Source organism: Halichoerus grypus, chromosome 11, assembly GCF_964656455.1.
Source record: "Halichoerus grypus chromosome 11, mHalGry1.hap1.1, whole genome shotgun sequence".
NCBI lineage: Eukaryota > Metazoa > Chordata > Mammalia > Carnivora > Phocidae > Halichoerus > Halichoerus grypus.
Genome location: NC_135722.1, coordinates 53,993,651 through 54,014,842, shown reverse-complemented (window position 1 = coordinate 54,014,842; position 21,192 = coordinate 53,993,651). Strand labels below are relative to the sequence as shown.

Genomic DNA, 21,192 nt, shown 5'->3' with positions numbered 1-21,192 from the left:
TGCCCTCATGGAGACCTGGGGTGTGGGGAACTGGTCTCACCCTACCTGCTGAGGTCTGGCCCTTCGGTGGGGCTTTGGCCTGCCTCTGCAGCACCCCTGCCCCTGACTCCCAACGTGGACCCTGTGCTCCAGCCACCATGGTTGTTCACAGGCGCGCTAGCCGCTCGCCTCCGAGCCTTTGCCCTCTTCTTCCACCCTGGTCAAATCCTACCTGTCTTCAAGACTTGGTTGAGGGGCCGCCTCCTGCAGGGTCTTCCCCAATACCTCCTCCCCTGCCTTGCCAACCGTCCTCTCCCTCTCTGATCTCCCTGTCCAGCCCTTTGTGCCCCACGGGTTGCTGAGTAGTGGGAGAGGTAGCATCCATCCATCCAAGGGCAGAAAGAGCACACCCCTCCCCAAGCTGCTGGGACTCAGGCCCAGGGAAGAAAGGGGCTTATCAGGTGAGCCCGGCAAGTGAATTTCATGGCCAGATAGGGGACCCAGGGCTCCAGGTTCCCACCCACTCAGGGCAAAGCTTCCCATTCTCATATCCTGGGCTCCGTTTGCACATGGTGGCTGAGTGGCCCAGGAGAGGGACGGATGGCCACTGCCCCCACTGCACCCCACCCCTGCCATGTCTCTTCCACCCAGCGATCGTCCGTGAACCTGTTTCCCTATGTCACCTTGCAGGTTGAGGGAAGGAGCCAACCGGGAGATCCTGGGCATCATTGTTTCCTACAAAGTGAAAGTGAAGCTGGTGGTATCTCGGGGCGGGTGAGTGTTCTAGCCCAGCCCAAGACTCCAAAGTGCAGAAGGGGGTGTCCCAGACCACCTGCAGCCCACTGCCCCATTCTGCCTGTTTGCTGGACCTTTTTAGCTGCATCCACCAAGAGGGTAAACCAAGCTTGAGGACTTCCCATTCCTTCTCTTCCTCCTTCATGTTCCTTTTCCTCCTCCTCTGCCCTCTTTCCCTCGCCCACTTCAGAGGCTTTTGATCCCTCCCCTGCCCTTTCAATGTCTCTCTCTCCTTCCACCCTTTCTCGTCTTCCCTATCCCTGTCTGAGCACATGGGGTTGTTGCGGGGGGGAAGCTTTCTCAGAATCTATGCTGTGGGGTCTCCAGAGGGTTCTGTCCCCTCATCACGCCCCTGCTGATCTGCTGAGGAAATGGCTAAAAGGGGCTCAGAATCGCAGAGCTGGATTAGGGGTGTTCTGAATTTTCCCACTTTATAGATGGGGAAGCAGAGGCCCAAACCGTTCTCCAAACATTTCCTGAAATCTCCTCCCCTAACCTCAGGTCATCGGCTGGGTGCTGGGGTCACTGCAGCGGACCAGACATATTCCCTCCGTGGAGCATAGTGTGTGCCCCCACCTCCAAAGGTGGGGGCTCAGAGCAGCTTTTCCCCACAGATGGGGCCTGCATGTTGTCACAAACCTAGAGTTCGGATTTCTAATTTGTCACAGGGCTTTTTGTCTGACTCCTAGATTTCTATGAAAAGATTTGCAAGCTAATAGCATTAGACATTAGAACAATGCCCTACGTAGGTGGTAGTATCCAATACTGACCGCGTATTATAGGACATCTCAGACTTGCAAATCCCAAATCCCGTGTCCTGTGACTCTGCAGGACCCACAGTCTGCCTCGAGCTCTTCCTTGAGGAATCCTCGGTGAATCCCAAATTGATTTCTCTTGCCATCAGAGAGGCCTCCCCAGGGCAGGCCGCACAGGGCTCAGCTGTCATGTCTCCTTTGCAGAGGAGGATCCTGGGGGCTCAGCGAGGTCTCCCGCGAGGGGGTTTGGCTGAACTGGGCCTGGATTTCAGTCCCCCAGGCAAGGCTAATGCCATTTTTCTGTATCTCTGAATGAGAGGTCACAGCCACACAGAGGTGGGTGGGAGCTCGTCTCAGGGTCTGTCCTACCCCTGCAGGCAGCGAGGTGGTAAATGAACATGCTTTCTGTTTTCTTCCTCTCTGAACTCTCTCCTGACCATCTCTCCCGCCTCCTCTGACCCACCCAGCCTGTTGGGAGACCTTGCATCCAGGTAAAGCCCCTCCCTTCAACCGGATCCACCCACCTTCCCGAAAGGTCCAGAGACCACTGGGCTGACCGTCTAGAATTGTAGGGCACTGGGTTGGAAGTCTTAGCAGTCACTTTCGATGGCCAGGCTCAGGCATATATGTGCCGGGACTAGAATCCTCTCCAGAGGGACTAGGGAGATGCAGTTTCTCCTTTAAAAAACCTTGCCCTGTTCTTCTGTTCCACCCAAGTGACAGGAACCTTTGCAGACAACAAAGTCAGCTTCCTGGATCTGGGGAAATAGCGCTCCCCAACCCCAAAGTCTGCTGTTTTGGAGAAATGCAGGCTTCATGGCTTCCAGACTTGTACAGTAATGAGAATTAACTGCTGGCCATGTGTTGCTAGGGAGAGGTCCTGCGGAGATCTGCTCTTGTACACAAGGTCCCTTGTAGCCGGCTGGATCCATGCACCTTCCAAAACAGGCACGGGCAGTGGTTTTGCCTCCTCCTGTCACAAGGTGGCAGTAGTGTTCATACTGGGAAATCAGGCTATTTGGAGAGGTGAAATTAATTCAATTGAGTTCAGTTCAATATAATTCAGTAAAGATTTCTGGAATCCAGATTTGTGCCCAGCCTTGTGCTGCAATGCTGAGGTCCCAGGGAAGAATCAGACCTACCCCCTGCCCTTGATCACTCATGGCCTGCTGGAAGGTTAATGTCCAGATTCTTCCATCCATATGCTGTATGGCTTTCACAAAGGTTGGCAAACTCATTCTTCCCTTCTGTTAGCTTACTCTTCCAAGTGAACCTGGAAAAGCAATCCCCTTTGCAAGCAAAAACCAAAAAAAAAAAAAAAAAATGCCAAACTGTTTCGATAACCTATGAATCCCCCATGTCCCCATTGAGGGGAAGTAAAGATTGATTCTGGCAGGTGCACGTTTCACAGTTCAATCAAACCTTTTACCTACATCATCTCCTAGAAGTTAAGTATTGTTATCCCCATTTTCCAGCTGAGCTCAGTGAGACCTGAGGATGTAAAAGTGTCCCCCCAGACAGTGCTGGGCCTGGCAACAGACCTTTCTGGTTGCCCAGCCTCTGTCCCTGCCTGCTCTGTTCTCCTCTCCCTTCCCCCCTGCCACCTGGGCCCGGGGCAGCAAGTCTGTAAGATGAGGTGCTCACAGTTGGCAGGGCTTCACCCCAAGCTGAGAGGAGGAGCTTTCGTGGCTGCTTCTCTAGGAGTGGAGAGCAGACGATGGGTAGGAATCACCTCCTCAATTCAGAGCTGTTGTCACTCAGTGGTTGAGGATGTGAATTATGGAGTCAGAATCCTATCTCTCACTTCCAAAAAAAAAAAAAGAATCCTGTCTCTCACATCCCATTAATAGTTGTGTGGCCTTGTGTAATGTATATTTCCTCCTTGTGCCTCAGTTTCCTAGTCTGTACATATGGTATAATAATGGGATTGTTGTGGAGATTAAACAAGCTACTCTAGAATAGTCCTTAGCATGGAGTCAGCACCACGTGTCTGCTCTTGTTATTATTTTGCTCATCAGGGCCAAGGGGAGGGAAGTCCTGGTCAGAAGCACTGGCCTGTGGCAGCACCTCCCCTGTTCTTCCCCACCACCTAGACCCTCCATCCCTACAGGGCTTCAAGGAAGGCTCTAAGCACAATGTTGATAGCCCTGGGGCCTGCCCCCATACAACTTGAATTTGATTAAAATGACCTCGGCAGTGCATCATCCAGATGGCAGGGGGCTAGGGCCCCTGGAGCACTTTTACAAGAGCCTCATGGGGATGTTGGGAGGTGGGACTGAGTAGGGGGGAGGGGGAAAGGGCAGGAAGGAAGCCTGGAAGGGCAGTGTTAGGGAAGGCTGGGCTGGCTGTGGTGGTTTGAGGCCTGCGAGGTCCCGGGGCACCTCTGGAGCCACGCAGGAACCAATGTGCAGACTGCCCTGGGCAATTCTTTTCCCACCCCAAGCCTCTCAGCTCATGAGAATCCAGGGATCCTTATCAGGAAAAGGGAGGTTTCCATTTCTCTTGGGAGGTAGCAGGAAAGTCTTCTAATTCAACTCCTAGAGGGAGTAAGGTTCAGGGAGTAGCAGAACTGGGGCCTGAGTCCAGATTCCCTGCCTCAACTGAGAGCTACCTCCTCTGACCATAAAACCCTCCCCAGTCCTCAAACTGATAGGGCATTGAGTCTTCTAGCCTGAGACTGAGCTTGAGGCTCACTGGGTCTGGGTCTTGTTTCAGTGACGTGGCCGTGGAACTGCCCTTCACCCTAATGCACCCCAAGCCCAAAGAGGAACCCCCACATCGTGAAGGTAAGCAGGATCTGCGGGTCACTGGAGTGGGAGTTTCCAGGTTGCCGACCCCGTTCTCCACCAGCTGCTGTCTCTCCCCATCAGCCCATCTCACTCTGGGTTAGCCTTCAGCCCAGGGTCGCTCTTTTTTCTCAGCACCCCAGGATCTTTTGTGAGGCCCACACTCCTCTATTTGCATCTGACTCCCCCAAGAGACAGAGAGGTCTGACTCCTTTCTCCATGGGGAGGGAGGCGGGGAGTGGAGGGAACTCACTGGCCATGCTTGGAGCTCTTGTCTTGCATCCAGGCATGGGGGAAGGGGCTGCACAGATACGATGGCCCCTGGACACATCTTAATGATTTTTCCAAGTGATACCAGATTGGTCATATTTCCTTAAACCTAAGACTGTTTGAGTTGAAAGAGACAACACTATAGTCTGTACCACAAAGAAAGACAAATGTTCCCACAATTAAACTATGAAATGCCATTGATTATAAAACATACCCAGGTTCAGAGATGTGAAAGTGGAAAAAAAATAATAATGGTTGTCTTAACACTAAATGAAAGTCATGTATTTAAGGAAAGAATCTAAGTCATGCAGGAAACATGCCAAAGGAGCAGGGTCCAGAGTTTTTTCTGTTCTTCTGGAGCTGCTACGGGCCTCTGGGGCCTCCTTGGACCCTCCCTGGACTCTCCTTCCTGCCTTTAGGATGATTTGGGGGTGTTTTCAAGATCAAGATCAGGGACCAACCCTTCTTCCCCACTTCCCTTCTTCCTTAGCCCTCCCCATCTTAGTTTGGTTGCCCTAGCGTAGGGACCTGTGCCTACCTGCCCCCATGCCCACTCCCCACTAACCCATGGGCGTCCGCCCACCCTGTGTTTAGTTCCAGAGAACGAGGCGCCAGTAGATACCAATCTCATAGAACTTGACACAAAGTAAGCCAAACCCTGCCTGCAGACGTTTGGGGGGCGGGGGGCTGGGGCAGGGCAGGGTGGGGCGATGGGATCATTTGCATATATGCTTATTAACCCCTGAGGAACAGCTGGTCTAACCCGTTGCTGAGAGCTGCCTCTGCTCGCCTCTTCAGCAACCCGCTTGCCTGCATGTGACTTGAAGGACCCTCCGTGCCCGTTCCTCTTCCTCCTGCCTTGGTGGGGTCTGTCTTCCTCCCTCGTCCTTGCACGTCCGTCCGTCAGTCCGTTCGTCCATCCACAGCGCCTGCTCGGCTCTCACAGGGCTGGTTTGGTTCGGGGCCCTGGGCTGGGCTTTCCTGCCCTGCCCGCGCCCAGCCAGTGGAATCAGGCTGTGGGGTGGAAAAGGTTCTGGGGGCTCTTGTTGCTTCTGACTCCTGAGGACTGATGGAGATTTCCCTGCGGTCAAAGGCCATCACCTCACCGGACAGTGGCCAGAGGGGGAGGACCTAGGCTGACTTCATGAACCACCTCCAGAGCCAAGCAGCTTTCTCTTTCCAGCTCCAAATCCACCCTTTCCTTGTCCCCCAGGAGATATTTGGAATGTGGAGTCACAAGTCATCCCATGAGGATACCTCATGGGGCTGGCTGAATTCTGTGGGGCGGGGGACTTGGGTGGGCCTAAGTGTACATGTTATATGATAGAACAGAAATCACTGTTCTTAGAAGTCCTTCGTCCTGAAACCCCACTCAGGCACCCCCTCTCCCCACATACCCTTCCTCTGTCCCGCTATTCAGATTTGCTGCCCCCAGACCCCCTCCTATCCAAGATCCCTCAGGGTAGAGTGAGCTGACAGCTCCCTGGAGAAAGGGCATTCATGGTTTTCTCTTCCGCTAAGCCAAGCCCACACCGTCCTGTGCAGAAACAGGAATGCTTCCTGAGGGCGGTTCTTTGGGTGGGTGCTTAGGGTTTCTTGGGCCGGTTCTGGGGGATTCAGAATATGCTGTGACACTACTGGTGGGCTGGCCTCCCGTAGTAGGACTGAGTTCTTCCTCTGGCCCCAGCCCAGCTACACTGCACCTCCATCCCTATTTGATATCTCCCCCACCCCCAAATCCTCAAGAACCGGGTCACTCTCCAGCCCTTAGGCATTAGAGTCAAACTCGTGCATCCCTCTGGTATTTCCACAACTAGCTGGAGTCCGGATGTGACCAGTCCCACTGTCACCGAAGGGCATCTAGATGTGCCAGCCTGGCAGGCCTTTCTGCCCATGGTCAACCCCGGGGGCCGGCCTCTGAGTCCCATCTGACCCTCTGGATCAGCCTGCTCTCCCTGCCTGGCAAACACACCCCGTTTTCCTTGTCTTTCCCACCAGCGATGACGACATCGTGTTTGAGGACTTTGCCCGCCAGAGACTGAAAGGCATGAAGGATGACAAGGAGGAGGAGGAGGATGGTACTGGCTCGCCACAGCTCAACGACAGATAGACTGGGGCCGGCCCTCCCCCCGGGCAGCTCCAGGGCCGCGCTCATGCACTAGGATGCTTATTTGTCTTCTTCCTGCCCTCGTTCCCCCTCCCCCTTGTTCTTCTAGTTCCTACCAGGGGGCACCCAGTGGTCTTCCAGGTCACGGTGGTGAACCTCTGGCCTCAGGGTTGGCCCCACATCGCCATGCCAACAGGGCCCCAGGGATCACCTTCTCCCTCTTACCCCTCTCACGGGTCACCCCTCCAGCCCCTTCTCTTTTCCTGCTGACCCCCAGAAAGGCCATCTGGGCTCTGGCCTTGGGATTTGACTTGGGATGGGGAGCAGAACGGGGAGGGTGGGGCAGAGGGCTCAAGACACATGAGAGGGTGCCTGCGGCCCCAGGTGGCTGGCATAGCTCTGGCAGCTAAAAGATCACCGCACTGAGGGCCACCCTCTTCTGGCCGGGAGGGGCACACCTGTGGATAGATTCTCAGTACCTTTTTGTGCTCCGGACCCACCAAACACCTCTCCCCTTCCACCCCTCCGTCCCCATCCTGTGTCCCTCTGTGTCTGACAGTGACATTGGTGAAGGTTCACAGACCCCAGGAGTAGAGAAAAGCCACTGGACTGACATTCTTACCAGCAGTTACCCAGTCTAAGGCAAGCTGTGGGAACAAGCCCAAGTCTGATTCAGTCCTATCAGGATGTAACATCCTAGCTACCTTGTATCTAATGTGTGTGTCCTCTCTATACACATGCACAGAGAGAGAAGGGCGGGGTCTTCACAAAGCGCCAACCGGCTGCATAGTGAGCCCAAGCTCCTGGGTGGGGAGGGGTTCCTGAAGGGTGACTCTGAGAGATGGGGTTTGGGGGCAAGAAGATGAGCATCTGCTCTATTCCCTCCTCTGCAGACTTAACAGCAATCAGTGGTCCCCCGAGAAGTCAGGCTGGAGGTCCAGATGGGGCTGGGGACAACGCTACCCTACTACCTCCCCTCACAGTTAGTTCTCCAGGGCTGAGCTGGGCTGGCCCTGCAGGCTGGGAGAGCATGCTCGAGGCCGCCATGCCCACAGTCAAAGGGCCTCCTGCCCCAGGAGGTGGCATGGCCCATCAAGATGCCCTCCCCTAAAAGGAAGGGGGCTGCTGGGTAGCAAGGAACCCTTCATTTCCTTGGGGAGTTAATGACCTCCCAGTAGCTCCCAGTGACATGGATGCCCAGTACCCACTGGCTGGTGTTGGTGTGATTGGGACCTGGGGCATTTTTAGGCAACGGGGCAGACAGATGATGAGGTAGAAAGTGGTAAAAGGTATTCGTTCTTGTCTGGCCTTTGATGCCCACTTACTGTATGACCTTAGGCAAGTTCCTTTCTCTCTCTGGGCCTCAGTTCTTCACCTAGAAGACCAAAGGGTTTGACCAGATGATCACAAAGGGACCTCCCAGCTCTGGCCTCCAAGAACTTGTAAACCTTAGAGCTTCTGGTATGACGGGTGGAGCCAAATCCAGACCATTGACTCTGGTCTGTCTGCCTCCAGAGGTGATTCACCGAGCCCCAGAGGTAGCAAGGCCATGGAGAGCTCCTAACCCACCCCTTCCCAGGACCTTCTTGGGCCGCTGGAGGGTCATCTGATGTCAAGCTGTGGCCATAGCTAGCATGAGCTGCTTGACCATAGGGCTAGAGTATTCTAGAAGACCAAGTTTGGATTTGCTATGACAGGGCTTTGGGTACCTCACAGCTCCCTGTGGAGGCAGACCCCCTAAGATTCACCTTATACCCAAGCAAATATATTGCTTAGCAGGGCAAGTGGATCTCTCCTCCATCCCTGCTCCCTTTTATCTCTGTCTCATACTTGCCTGAAAAAGGAGACAACAAAATATTATGGGGACTCCACCCTTTTCAGTCCAGCCCCTCCTGGGGTGGGCTGGGTAACCATTATCCATGGCGAGAGTACCTAGTTCACAAGCCTGGCACTGCACCCCAGCCCTTCCCCTTCTGAATCTCATGAAGCTGCAATTCTAGGGAGCACTGCCCCATGTCAGGCCCAAGTCAGCTTGTGGCAGCCATACTTTCCTGGCCAGCTCTGGGGTCCTAGCTGTGGGTGCCCCGGGCATCCAGCCCCTACCAGAGCTTGCTGGCAGTTCACACCTCATTGGACAGCTGAAGAGTTGACGAAGGGCTGGAACACATGCCAAGCATATGCCCTCCAGTGTCTTCCTCTGGAACATTTAAGGCTGGTATGAGACCCTTTAGGATTTGGGGGATCACTCCCCTACAGACCAGCTTCTTCCTCCATCCCTCACCTGTGTACACAAAAGATTTGTCAGCCTGGTTTCTGGCTTCTTCACCTCAACACCACATTTACCCTTTTGGGTTTATCCCAGTGTTTGACTGAAATTTCTCCAGCTGCAGGAAGTATCATAGCCCCATCTAGACTTTTGCTCTTTGGGCCCAGGGCTCCAGAAGGGCAGCCCCTGTCCCCAGGAAGCTCCTGGTCAGTTGAAAGTTCTAGGGGGAAGGAATGGGGACCATTGCATTCAGGGCTCCTTGGCTCCTGCTAGTCCATATAGTGCCTTGATGTGAAGTAGAAACAGTGCCCCTTCCAGGTGGGTTCAGTCCATGTTAGAAGGCACAGCTTTGAGAATGGCGCACAGGCTGGAGTTCAGCCCCACTTGCCCCAGCCAGTGCAGCACAGGCCAGTGTTTCCTTGGGCCTCTTCCTGAGAGAAGGACCCAGATCTTCTTTCAAGCTTCCGGTTGGCTCCAGACCCCACTCCACTGGCAGCCCCCCAACCATGACCCAGTCCTCCTGTGCAGGGCCCCTCTCCATCTGGAGTCAGCCTGCCTGGAGCCAGGTGAGACTGGGGAATGAAATTGGAGTGAAATTGGGGAATGAAGGAGCCCCACCGGGCCCCAGGCACCAGTCCACAGTGTTGGCTCTGTGCTGACCCCACAGCTCCGCACTGGTACCTTCCAGTGGCCCATGTGGGTGGCCTAGAGAGATCGGTCTGGGCAGGTGGGAGAAGCATGGTGCTGGGTGAAAACCTACAGGCAGAGGCCAGCTGGGCTTCCTCAGCTTTCCAACCATGAGAATGGTGAAGTCCCGTGAAGAGAAGGGCTGAGTTATTCGGTCGGACTCCATGGGCTGCCTCAGCCTCAAAGCACAGACGGCGAGGGTGGGCACACTGGGTTGCGGGGGTGTTGCTTCAGCTGCTCGGCTTGTTGCTGACAAGCTGGTTCCCACATGGTGCCATGGAAAGCATGCTGGGCTGGAAGCACAGTGTCTCCAGCCCAGTTGTCACCAACCAGCTGAGTAGCCTTAAGTGAGCAAGTCACTCAACCTCTTGGGCTCAGTTTCCCTAACTAGAAAATGAGACCGTAATCTCTTCCCCACCTGACTCAAGGAATCTGAAGCCCAGATGAGACGCAAGTCAGCTCTGTAAGTTGCAGATGGCTGCTCAAGCAGTAGCCCAGGGTCACACAGGAAGATCACTGCAGGCTGCGTCCTCCTCCCACCAGTCTTCATCTCTTGCCCCCTTCTCACTTAGGCAGACGTCAGCCAGGAGGAGATGCAGTCCGTTTGGCTTTGAAAATGTGGACACTGCTTAGGAATGCCTTGCCCACAGATAGTGAGTGGTCCCAGAGATCATGACAGAGAGACACACCATGGATATTGCCAGTGATTGGGCTGGGGGGCATCCTGGACCCTCCCAGCCCTGGTGCCACCCCCATCTCCCGTCTTTCAGATTCCACAGAGGCCAAGAAGCTCCTGGTCAGGTGAAAGTTCTAAGGGGAAGGAATGGGGGCCATTGCATTCAGGGCTCCTTGGCTGCTGCTAGCTGCCCCCATCCCCCCATGGCTCTGATCCCAGATTACGGAGAGCCACCCACCTCCAGGCCCCGGGAGGGCTGAGCCACTATTCCATCAAAGAACCCCACGGGTGAGGTAGACTAGCAATTGCCCTTCGAAGTAGAAGGCCCCTCCAGGATCGGCACAGCCGCCAATGCTCCTTGGTGATACTTGGAAGGGATTTGGACCCAGGGGCAACCCAGGCCCGTTCCCCTGAGAGCTGACCCGTTTGTTCCCCATGGTTCCAGCGCCCCACAAAGGCAGCCTCTCCTACCAGTGACTGGGGACTGGACATTCAGCCATCCCCGAGGAAGGCATTGGCCCCAATCTTGGTCTCACAGGCACAGGCCTATGTCTGTTCTGATGTTTTTCTCTTTTTAAAGTCAACAAGGACCAAAACAGACTCTCCTGACCCTCACGCACAAGCCTGCGTTGAGCAGTCTGATGGCATTTTGCCATCCTCGTCCACGCAGGTCCATCGCTTCTGTCCTCCCTCCAGGACTGAAATGGCCTACCTGTGGGGCAGGGTCCCCACCTCGTCCACTCCCCTGCAGAGTCCCTGCACAGTGGCTTCAATGAGAGGCCCATCAAAGGGGGAGCACCCCTCTAGCACTCTCTCCCAACTCTTCACTCTGAAAGGGAAATCAAAGCACAGGTCCCCAGGACCCATGACCCATAGACACTCTGAAGCAGCGGTTTTCAAACCAGGTGCTGTGGAACCCCTGGGTTTCACAGAGCTTCGCCAGGGGCTGCTAAGGTGGGACAATGGGGGTGGAGGCAAAGGCTAGGTCTCCAGCTCTCCCCCATCCCCACTTCCACCAGGACAACTCTGCTTTTATCTGTCTTGCCTCTTGAGGTTCCACCTTCAAACTTTTGAAGAAAAGCTTCTTCAAACCACCGTTCTGAGGTTTGATCTTCAACCAGCAAGCACAGGTTCTCTTCTTGCTTTTCATGTTGGAATGGCTTTAGCATTCCAGTACAAAGTGGCTTTGTATTGGAACTTGGGCTGCAGACCCAGGCCCAAGCATTTGCTTACATACACATGCACACACACATGTACACATTTGACAGTTTTGTAGCTCACCCACCCTGAAGCTCTGGCCTGGGTTTGATTTGGGCAGGGGCCTGGTGCTCAGTGAGGATTGGTCTTACCTTGATATCAGCCCATGCAGGGTGGGGGATGGTGGAGCAAGGAAATAGGCCCAGCCCCCACCCCAGGACTTGTGTCTGCACCCCACTTCCCTGATTCAGGCCTATGGGACACGTGATGGGAGAAGGAGGAACTAGACTTAGGTTCCTCTTTACATACAGCCAGATGGATGGACATCCAGGTTCTTACAAAAATGTTGAGGGAGGATGTTATGATAGAAGTCCCTCCGTGAGGACATGGTCCCTCCAGAGACCTTTAAAGCAGCCAGTTTCCCTTGAGCAATTCTAATAGGCTCCCACTCCCACATCTGTGGACAAGCTAGTGTGTGGACAACAGGAAGATCCCTGAAGAGATGCTGGTCCTCCACCCACAGTCTCCCACAGTCTCTGCCAACCTGCCCCTCCGGCTGGGTCCCCCACCAGGCTGACTGAGGGGTGGCACATTGGTGAGACCTGGACCAGCCCTTGACACAGAATCCTGCCTGGGCCCCCCACTGAGGGCATTCTAGGTGAAAATGTGAGGCTCAGGGCACAGCAGACCATGTGGCATGGGAGAAAGTGTTCTGTGTTCAGTCCGAGTATGCCTTTGGGAACCCCACTGACCTGTTTCCCCATGTGTAAGATGGGGCTTGTGCCAGACTCTGCCCACCTCACAGCTTACTGCAAGGAGAGGTCATGGGGGGGGTATGATAGGTAGTGTCCTATCAGAGATGGGAGCCGCACAAACTTGGGGTGTGGTCATGGCCTGCACTGCAGATCAGCAGAGCACTTGGGGGAATGAGTATGGGATGTGCCATCTTTCCGGGGCATCTCTGCTCAGTGTTAAGGTCTAGCCACAGACGCTATGGGAGACCTGCCTCTTCCTACCCAATGGGAGCCAGCATTCAGCCTGGCACAGTGACTGTGGATCCTGGACGCAGGGAGTGACAGGTGGCTGGGACAGGTCTCCAGGTCTGTAGCCCTTCTGTTAAGTGATTATTTTGTGACACCCTCTTTCCTGGGCCACCTGCCAGGTTTATCTGTTGTACTGTGGCATTCCTTATTATGTCAGATAAGTTATTACAGTTTATTCAACTCTAACAGGACAAATGAACAAGAGAACCATAAATAGGAGACCATTAAAGGTCTTTTGTGACAGATGCTGGATGTGCATTCATTTCTGTCTCATTAGCTCATGGCAGGACCTAGATCAGCAAATCCTGCCCTACTGCCTCAGAATATTGGACAGGACCTGGGGCTGGGTCAGGTGTTGTCTTCCCTTCTCTGTGGCCCCACCTCCAACCTGGTTTCTGCACCTCTTTCTGGAAACTGTCAAAGAGCCCCCCTCCCCATGTACCAGTCTTCTGGCCTTGGGGAAGTTGCCAAACCTCCCAGACATCACTGGATCCCAGGACCCCTGGTTTGCTTCTCAGGTTAAAGCCATCCCATCTTCCCTTTGGCACCACCAACCACTCCAGCTGGAATCCTGCCCCGGTCTCAGCCCTGGGTCTTATTCAGTTCTCATCTCCTGTTCTGCTGGATCTCCCTGAAGTCACTTCACTTTGCCATGACTTACCCAATGCCTGTTCCAGAAGAACACATGGGAAGAGTGGGGATATATGTGAGGCAGATTCAAAGTTCTAAATGATAATGGGCTGCATTAACACAAAAGGGGGATGCCAATGAATGTGAGATGGCTTTCTCAAAAAAAATTGATTATGTAGGAAAAAGAATTTGTTTTTACATTCCTCCAAAATAATGTGTAACTTAGATCAAAGCATTGCCCTCCTGGTGGGCCAGAAGGTGGTCTCTTTCCTCTGATGCTCCTTTAGGCCAGAGAAGGGTAGTGGGAAGACACTGACATTTGAATCAGGAGGCTTCAGCTAAGGGCTCTCATTCTGCCTTCCCATGTGGTCTGTATCAGTCTGAGTCCAGAGAAAAAGCCTCTTCCCATATTTCAGTAGCAGGGATTTTACTGATGAAACTGGTTATAATGTTGCAAGAGTTAAAAGGGCAAGTGAGGCAAGGGATGTGAGGCAACCCAGAGATTAGGTGTAACTGGAAACCACTACCACCTGTAAGGTGGAAGGACAGGATGAGGAGTGACAGACCTGAGGAACTAGGGACATTGAGGAAGGTATCTGAGGAATTCAGACCACAGGAGAAACGTGTCTGTTGCTGGGGATGCTACCCAAAGCAGAGTGTGAGAAAAACTACTCCTCTCTTCCTGCCCCCTAACTTCATGCCCATGCCTACTCTTGGAACAATCTAATTAAAAGCTGATTTTCAAGGAATCTTGGGAAATGTGGTTTGCCATGGTCGGTGCCCTGTAATACAGAGCAGAAGTTCAGGGGATTAGATCTGAGACCAAATAGGCAAATCACCAGCTCTTCCTCAATCTTCTCATCCAAAAAATAAAAATAATCATATTGGCCTGGATACCACAATTGAGAAGGAGTGCCCTGCCATCTAAACAGGACCATAAATGTGGGAGAAGTATTTGTTTTTGAATCAAAACCTGATAGAACTGAATGGAGAAATATACAAATCCACAACACTCCTCTCTCAGCGATCAGTAGAGCAAGAAGACAGAAAATTAGTAAGGATAGAGGAGACCTGAACAACATTATCAATTGACTTAATTGATATTAATAAAATATTTCACCTCAAAATAATAAAATGTGCATCACTTTCAAGTGCACATGGAACATTCACCAAGAAAAACCATTTTCTGGGCCTGAAAAATACCTTAACAAATTTAAAAGAATTTAATAAAAAAAATGTTTTCAGACCATAACAGATTTAAACTAGAAATTAATAATAGAAAAGTATCTGGAAAATGTACAAATACTCGGAAATTAAGCAACCTTGTAAATAAAGAGAAAACCACATGGAAAATTAGAAAATATTCTGAATTAAATAAAAATGAAAACAAAAATAAGTAAATTTGTGGGATGCTGCTAAATTATTTTGATAGATGCAGAAGTGGCATTTGACAAAATGCAATATCCATTCTTGATCTAAAAATAAAAAACAACCCAAAGCCTTAGTGAACTTCCTTAATCTAATAAAGGGCATCTACAAAAAACCTATAACTAACACAGTACTTAATGGTGAAATGGTGTGGTAGTGGTGAATGATTTTCTTCTAAGATTGGGAACAAGGTAAGGATGATTGTTCCCACCACTCCTATTTAACATCCTACTAAAGGTCCTTGCCGGTACAATGAGGCAAGAAAAAGATATAAAAGACCTACTGATTGTAAACAAAGAAATAAAATGGTCTCTATTCACAGAAAACATGATTATTTACATAGAAAATCCCAAGAAATCTACCCCAAAAAGGTACTAGAACTAATGAGTGAGTCTACATAGGTTGCAGGATACATGATCAATACACAAAAGTCAACTGTACTTCTGGATAGTAACATCACACAATTGGAAATTGAAATTAAAAAGACAATGCCAAATAAAAAGATAACACCATTTACAACAGCACTGAAATGGAAATACTTAGGTATAAATATAACAAAATATGTGCATAATCTCTATGCACATCTCTAAAGCACAAAATACTGGTGAAAGAAATCAAAGAAGACCTAAACAAATTGAGACATTTACCATGTTCATGGATTGGAAGGTTCAATACTGTTAAGATATCAGTTCTCTCCAAACTGACTTTAGATTCAGTGCAATCTGAATCAAGATCCCTTCAGCATTGTCTTTTTGCAGATATAGACAAGCTGATTCTAAAATTTATATGGGGAGGTAAAGGAACTAGAAGAGCCAAGCAATTTTTAAAAGGAAAAACAAAGTTGGAATTCTCCAGTACCTAATCTCAGGAATTATCATGAAGCTACAGTAATCAAGACAGTGTCGTAGGGGTGAAAGAATAGACATCTACCTTAGATGGGACAGAATCCAGAATCAAGAAACAGACCTGCATATATATTGCAATTGATTTTCCAAAAAGGTGCAAAGGCAATCCAATTGTCTTTTCAGTAAATAGTGCTGGTGAGGATGTGGAGACTGGAACACTCAACACTACTGGTGGGAATGCGAAGTGTATGGACACTTTGGAGAACAGTCTGACAGTTTCCTATAGATTTAAACATACTTACATAAGACTTAGCAGTTCTACTCCCCAAAGAAATGAAAAGTTATGTTCTCACAAAAACCTGTATGTGAACATTAATTTATTATAAAATTTATTTATTTGTAAAAAAATTTTATTGTAAAAAACTGGAAACAACCCAAATGTCCTTCAGCTAGAGTGAACGGACTAACTATTGTACAGCCATACCATGGAATCCTACTCCGCAATAAAAATGAAAAACTAGCAATATCCACAAAAACATGAATCCTAAATACGTTACGCTAAGTGAAGGAAGACAGACTTGTCAAAGGACAAAAATGTATGATTCTATTTATATGACATCTGGAAAAGGCAAAACTATGAGGACAGAAAACAGACCACTCGTTGCCAGTGGCTGGGGTTGAGGGAGGGTTGGCTAAAAGGGACTACAGGAGGGATTTTGGGGGGTGATGGAACTGTTCCATATCTTGATTGTCAAAATCAACTGTAAGCCCAAAAGAGTGGATTTTACTTTATGCAAATATGTATCTCAATAAAAAAGCAAAAAAAAAAAAAAAAGGCAAAAGAGAAAGTAAACAATTTATATCACAGACTACAAACGATATTTACTGGGCACGTGCCCTTTGCTGGAGTTTATGCTGGACCCTGAAGACACAAAGATAAATAAGATAATCCCTTTAAGGAGCTCACAGATTCACAGGAGGATAAGGCATGACAACAAAGGTTTGGAATTGCTGTTGAGGGATACTGGAGATGGGGTTGACATGTCCTCATGGCATGCCATGAGACCACTAAGGAGGGGTCATCATGTTTAACTGGGGTGAGTGAGATGGGGAATAAGGCAGGCTTCTTAGAGGAGGAATTGCTTCAACTGAGTTTTGAAGGCTGAGAAGGAGTTAGGCAGGTGAGGGGAGGCTATGGACATTGGCCAGAACTGATCTCCCATCTGATATTTGAATATTCAGTCTCAGCACCTTTGCAACCACTGTTTCTTCTGCTTGGACTGATAGATCCTACAGAGCTTCCCATCCTTCAGGGTAAGCCACTTTCTCAGATGGGTCTGCCTGACTACCCTGGTCAAAGACATCCTTCCCCATCTCTTCTTATGAGGGAAATAAACAGAGACCTCTGTTTATTTCCCTCATAAGAAGTGTCTTGCTTATTTATGGTATAAGCACGTGGGCTCAGGGTTCTACACCCAATTTGGCCTCTTAGTGTGACCTTGAGCAAATCATTCACATTTATGTGCCTTGACTTCTTCATTTCTAAGTAGGAATAATAACTACTTTGTAGAATTGTCATCAGCCTAAAATGGGTTAATATATATAAAGTGCCTAGAACAACCCCCAGGTTCTTCCTAGCACAGTGCTTAGCACATGGTAGGCACTTTATAAAATACTTGTTGAACAGATTGTGACTAAATGAAAGAAGGAACTTTCCCATGCTCACCAGCAGATGGCGCATGTATGCAAGAAAAATTAAAACTGGTTCCGCTCCGACACAAATTGGCCAACAGAAGTCGCTGCAGCTCTCTGGGTAAAGGAACCAAGACCTGTGACAGGCTGAGCCAGGGTCCCACGTTACCCAGATAGGACCCTAGACAAGTATTCCAAATGGAGGGTCAGAAAGTTGTAACTGTACTAAAAAGCCAAAGCCCAAAGCTGAGAAGCTAAGGCTAAATTATGTTGTACACAATAACATATTCTATAGCTGCCTTTTCTTTCCGTTTTCTCACTTTATCAAATAGTAACAAGGTGCTGGCCATGCAGGCATCTTATATAACCACAACCTCAGTTCAGTGAGGTGGGAGGTTATGGGAATCAAAGGGAGTGGGCATCTGAGTGCAGCAGAAGGAGGCCATGAGCCCTGTGTGATGTTTCTTCCCTGGTGCTGTGGATCTCTGCGGGGCAGGGACAGTGCTCATAAATCTTCTGTGCCCCAGGACTGGGGATCACCCAAAAGGACACTGGACCCGGCCTCTGAAGGGAACTTCTGATCTGGTGTGGACAACGGGCCAGAAAACCAATCTATACAAATAAAGGTCTGGGGGGTACAGTGATGGGAAGGAGAGGTGAGGTTAGGACAGCAGAGGGGACTCAAGCTGTCCTGATGCTCTCTGCATAGGGAAGGCATCTCAGGCAGAGAGTACTACGTGAGCAAAATACGGGGCCTGGAATCACTGGGCTCAGTTACTAAAATCGAAGTAGTTCAGTGTAGCTGGAGAATGGTGTTCAAGTATGTGTTTAGCATGGCTCGAGGATAAGGTCAAGGATTGGGAGTGTATTATTATTAGTGTTGGTAGACTAGCTAGTCTAGCAGTCTAGCACTTTTTCTTTTCCTCTCCAGTCTTGTCAAAAGTCACTGGAGTCCAAGGCCCACCAGCCTGGTACAGTCCTAAATTATTCTTGTCCCGATTTAATTCTTAATAGTGGTCTTCCTCACTCCCCAAAGTTTCCTGGTTTGGTTGGTCCCCTTATTTAGGTGCCCCATGTGTTTCCATTATTACAGTGACTTCATCTTTACTGAGGACAGCTCCAGGATCTGGTCCATCTCATCAGGTGCTCAGCAGAAAGTAGAGGCTCAGGAAGGAGGAGTTTTATATCCGGGGACCACAGAGCTTGGGGTTCTAGCAAACCCCTCTCTCCTCTCAGGGAGGGATAGAGATGCCCCTTCCCCAGGGATGGATGCCCGGCAGGGTTTCTGCCCGCAAGAGGTTGAGGCAGGTTTCTGAGGCCTGCTGGAAGCTGCTGATGGAGACGGAAAAGTCCTCCGCACCCCTTGGTTGTTGGCTTCCCCCTCCCACTGCCCCCCCATCTCTAGGCCACCATAGGTATGGGTCTGGCTGCAGGAGGCAATGACCAGAGGGATGGAGATACAGGGTGAGGAGATAGGACAGCCCTGCCAGCTACTCAGACCCAGAGCAGGACAGGGATGGCCCCGGGGACATCCTGGGTTCTGGATCTGCTCTGATTCTGGATGGGCTCCTGCACTCCCTGGGCCTCAATTTCCCCATCCGTACTAGGTTAAATATCCGTACTATGAAGGGTTAGTTGGGGTGGTCTGCAAGGGACTAGCCAGCCCCAGGCGAATTGGCTTGAGGCAGCACTGAGGGAGGAGGGGTGGTGGTGAGGGAGGGGTGGGAGGGGTGGAGGAGGGGACTCCAAAGGCTGCCAGGCACATTACCACAGAAATATTAACTGCCCCGTCACTTCTCCCAGTCTGGCAGAGGCCATGTCCATAAATTAGGGCCGTGAGTCTGCCAGAGACTTAATGAAGAAGGAGATGAACTTCAGTGAGAGCAGGCAGTCCCTCTGGAGGTCACAAGTCCAGCCCCAGCCTGGACAAAAGGAGCCTGGAATCAGAGGGGGGCCTGGGGTGTCCACGGACACCCTGGCCTGGGCCAGGAAGTTAGGAACTGGCTCTGCCATGTTCACTTGCTGCATCCCCAGCACCCAGCACACAGTAGGGGCTCAACCAGTATTTCTGACTGCGGACCAAATGGCGTGGCAAGTCATGGGAAGCTCAGACTGAAACCAGGTCCTCTGGACTCCAGCTGGGCCCTTACCAGTTCCCACACCAGACCTGAGCGGCGTGGGGAGGAAAGGGGCTGCAGAAGTAAAAGGCTTCTCAAGGAGAGAGGGAAGCTCAGCTTTTACAGGGCCACAAACCCTGCGAAGTCTGACATGTTTCTCAAAGTGTGCAGTTTTATGTCTGTCACATTTCCGACAGTTACACACCTTTTCTCTCCCTCTGCTGCTCTTTAAGGGGACATCCCAGATGGAGTTCTTCCCCCCTGGCACTTGGCCCTTGCACCCCCTGCCCACCTCAGACCTCAGCAGCGTCAGGAGTAGAGGGGAGGCTGGTCATTCAGAGAGGCTTGGGCGCTGCTAAGAGCATCTGGAGTGGTGGGAGGTATCAGGGTATGAGGGAATCAGGGCAGGGCCAGCCAGACCCCTCCATGTCACCCCTTCCTTTCTCTTCTGGGCTCCCATAGTGGCCACCGCCCTTGTCCCCCTCCCATCTGGGCTCCCATGGGCATGGCTTTGTCTGATTTCGATCTCTGTCTTCAGTGCCCAGCATGAGGTCTGGCACAAAAAGGATGGACAGAAGGAAGCAACAAGTAAGAGGCACTGGGCGGTGATGGAGCTGCTGATGGAGACGGAAGGCTAAATTATGTTGCCAGGACCTACTGCAGTCTTAGGCTACATCATGAGGGCATGTCTTTGGAACTGGAGAGGCGACCTGTTAGAGACACAGGTCTCTAACCTGTGTTAGAGATACCGTTACGATTTTGTCCGGGAGAACCGGGAGAGCGCCCTCTGAAGGTCATCCACAGATGGGAGCACTTCAAGGGAATTTGACCCCTTCCCACAGGGAATGACTGGGAATTTGCTGGGAACAGACAGATACTCCTGCACCACCTCCAACTCTGGGAGGAGCTGTGCCGGGTGACGTGCACTCCTGGCCCCAAGGCATAGCTGGGGCCGTCAGGGAGTTCCAGGCCGACTCCTCTGGCAATGAAAGGGATGCTTCCAGGAGGGGAGGGAGTGAGCCCCTCATCGAGAGAGGGTGCCCCTTGCTGAGAGGGCCTAGGAGGCTTCCCACCTTATCTCCGAGGTCCTTTTCAGTGTCTAAATGGCCCAAATTCTAGCATTATGTGGCCCTAAGATTCCCAAATGCCAGAAGTCGAGCCTTCTGCATGTGGTTCTAGGGCTCTGCGAACCTGAATGTGAAATAATCCAGTCTGAGGACCTTGAGGCAGGAGATAAGCCTCTTACCATGGCCCTGCTGGCCCAGAACCCACCTGGCTCCTCGATCCACGTATCTCAAAGGGTCATTTTATCCATATCCACCCCCCACCACTTCTAGGCTGCTGCTTCTCTCAGCCTCTCACGTACCCAAGGTGCAGTTCCTAGTCCTCTCCCCAGGACAGCATAGCATGACACAGGTTATTAAGGGAGTGTCACGTAATTCATCAGGGGGGATGATACCAAAGCGGCAAATAACGATCCCTCCTTTTCTGCCTGAATTAACTGCCTCTGATTCTCTGTAGCTGGATTTCCTCCCTGATGGCCTCATCTGATGCTAATGTTTCCAGTCCAACAGCACCTCCCCCACAGCCCCCACCCCCACCACAGTGATGAGGAATGACAGGGTAAAAGGATGTAGAGAAGTGTAGGATTCCACCCTGGCTATGGATAGCCTCCTCTCAGAGGATAAAAGGCAGGCTAGTTTGGAGAGCGATGCAATCCCAGTGGGAAGTCCCTCCATGTGTCTCACCTCAATCCTGCTACACGCAGTCAGAGTCTATTTCTTCTCCCATACATCAGGAGAAGACACCAAAGGTCACTGCCTCACCTCAGGGAGGTCCAAAATACCCTCCCAAGTGTCCCCTCCCACCTCCTTCAATGCCCAAGGTCAGCAGGAATGACATGGCACCACTTCCAAGAA

General features: G+C 51.2%; 1 protein-coding gene across 3 annotated transcripts in view; it reads left to right on the top strand.

Moving 5' to 3' along the window:
• ARRB1 (arrestin beta 1) overlaps positions 1–13,940 on the top strand; it is a 75,265-nt gene extending 61,325 nt beyond the window's left edge. For 2 of the 3 annotated variants that reach the window (XM_036082808.2, XM_036082809.2), the window contains exons 12-16: positions 670–753; positions 1,997–2,020; positions 4,245–4,315; positions 5,180–5,231; positions 6,584–13,940. In XM_036082808.2, the coding sequence (XP_035938701.1) occupies positions 670–753; positions 1,997–2,020; positions 4,245–4,315; positions 5,180–5,231; positions 6,584–6,695 (343 nt within the window). In that variant the 3' untranslated portion in view covers positions 6,696–13,940. The remainder of the gene's footprint in view (positions 1–669; positions 754–1,996; positions 2,021–4,244; positions 4,316–5,179; positions 5,232–6,583) is intronic. The other variant, XM_078058558.1, reaches the window with a different exon arrangement.
• The last annotated feature ends 7,252 nt before the right edge of the window (positions 13,941–21,192 follow it).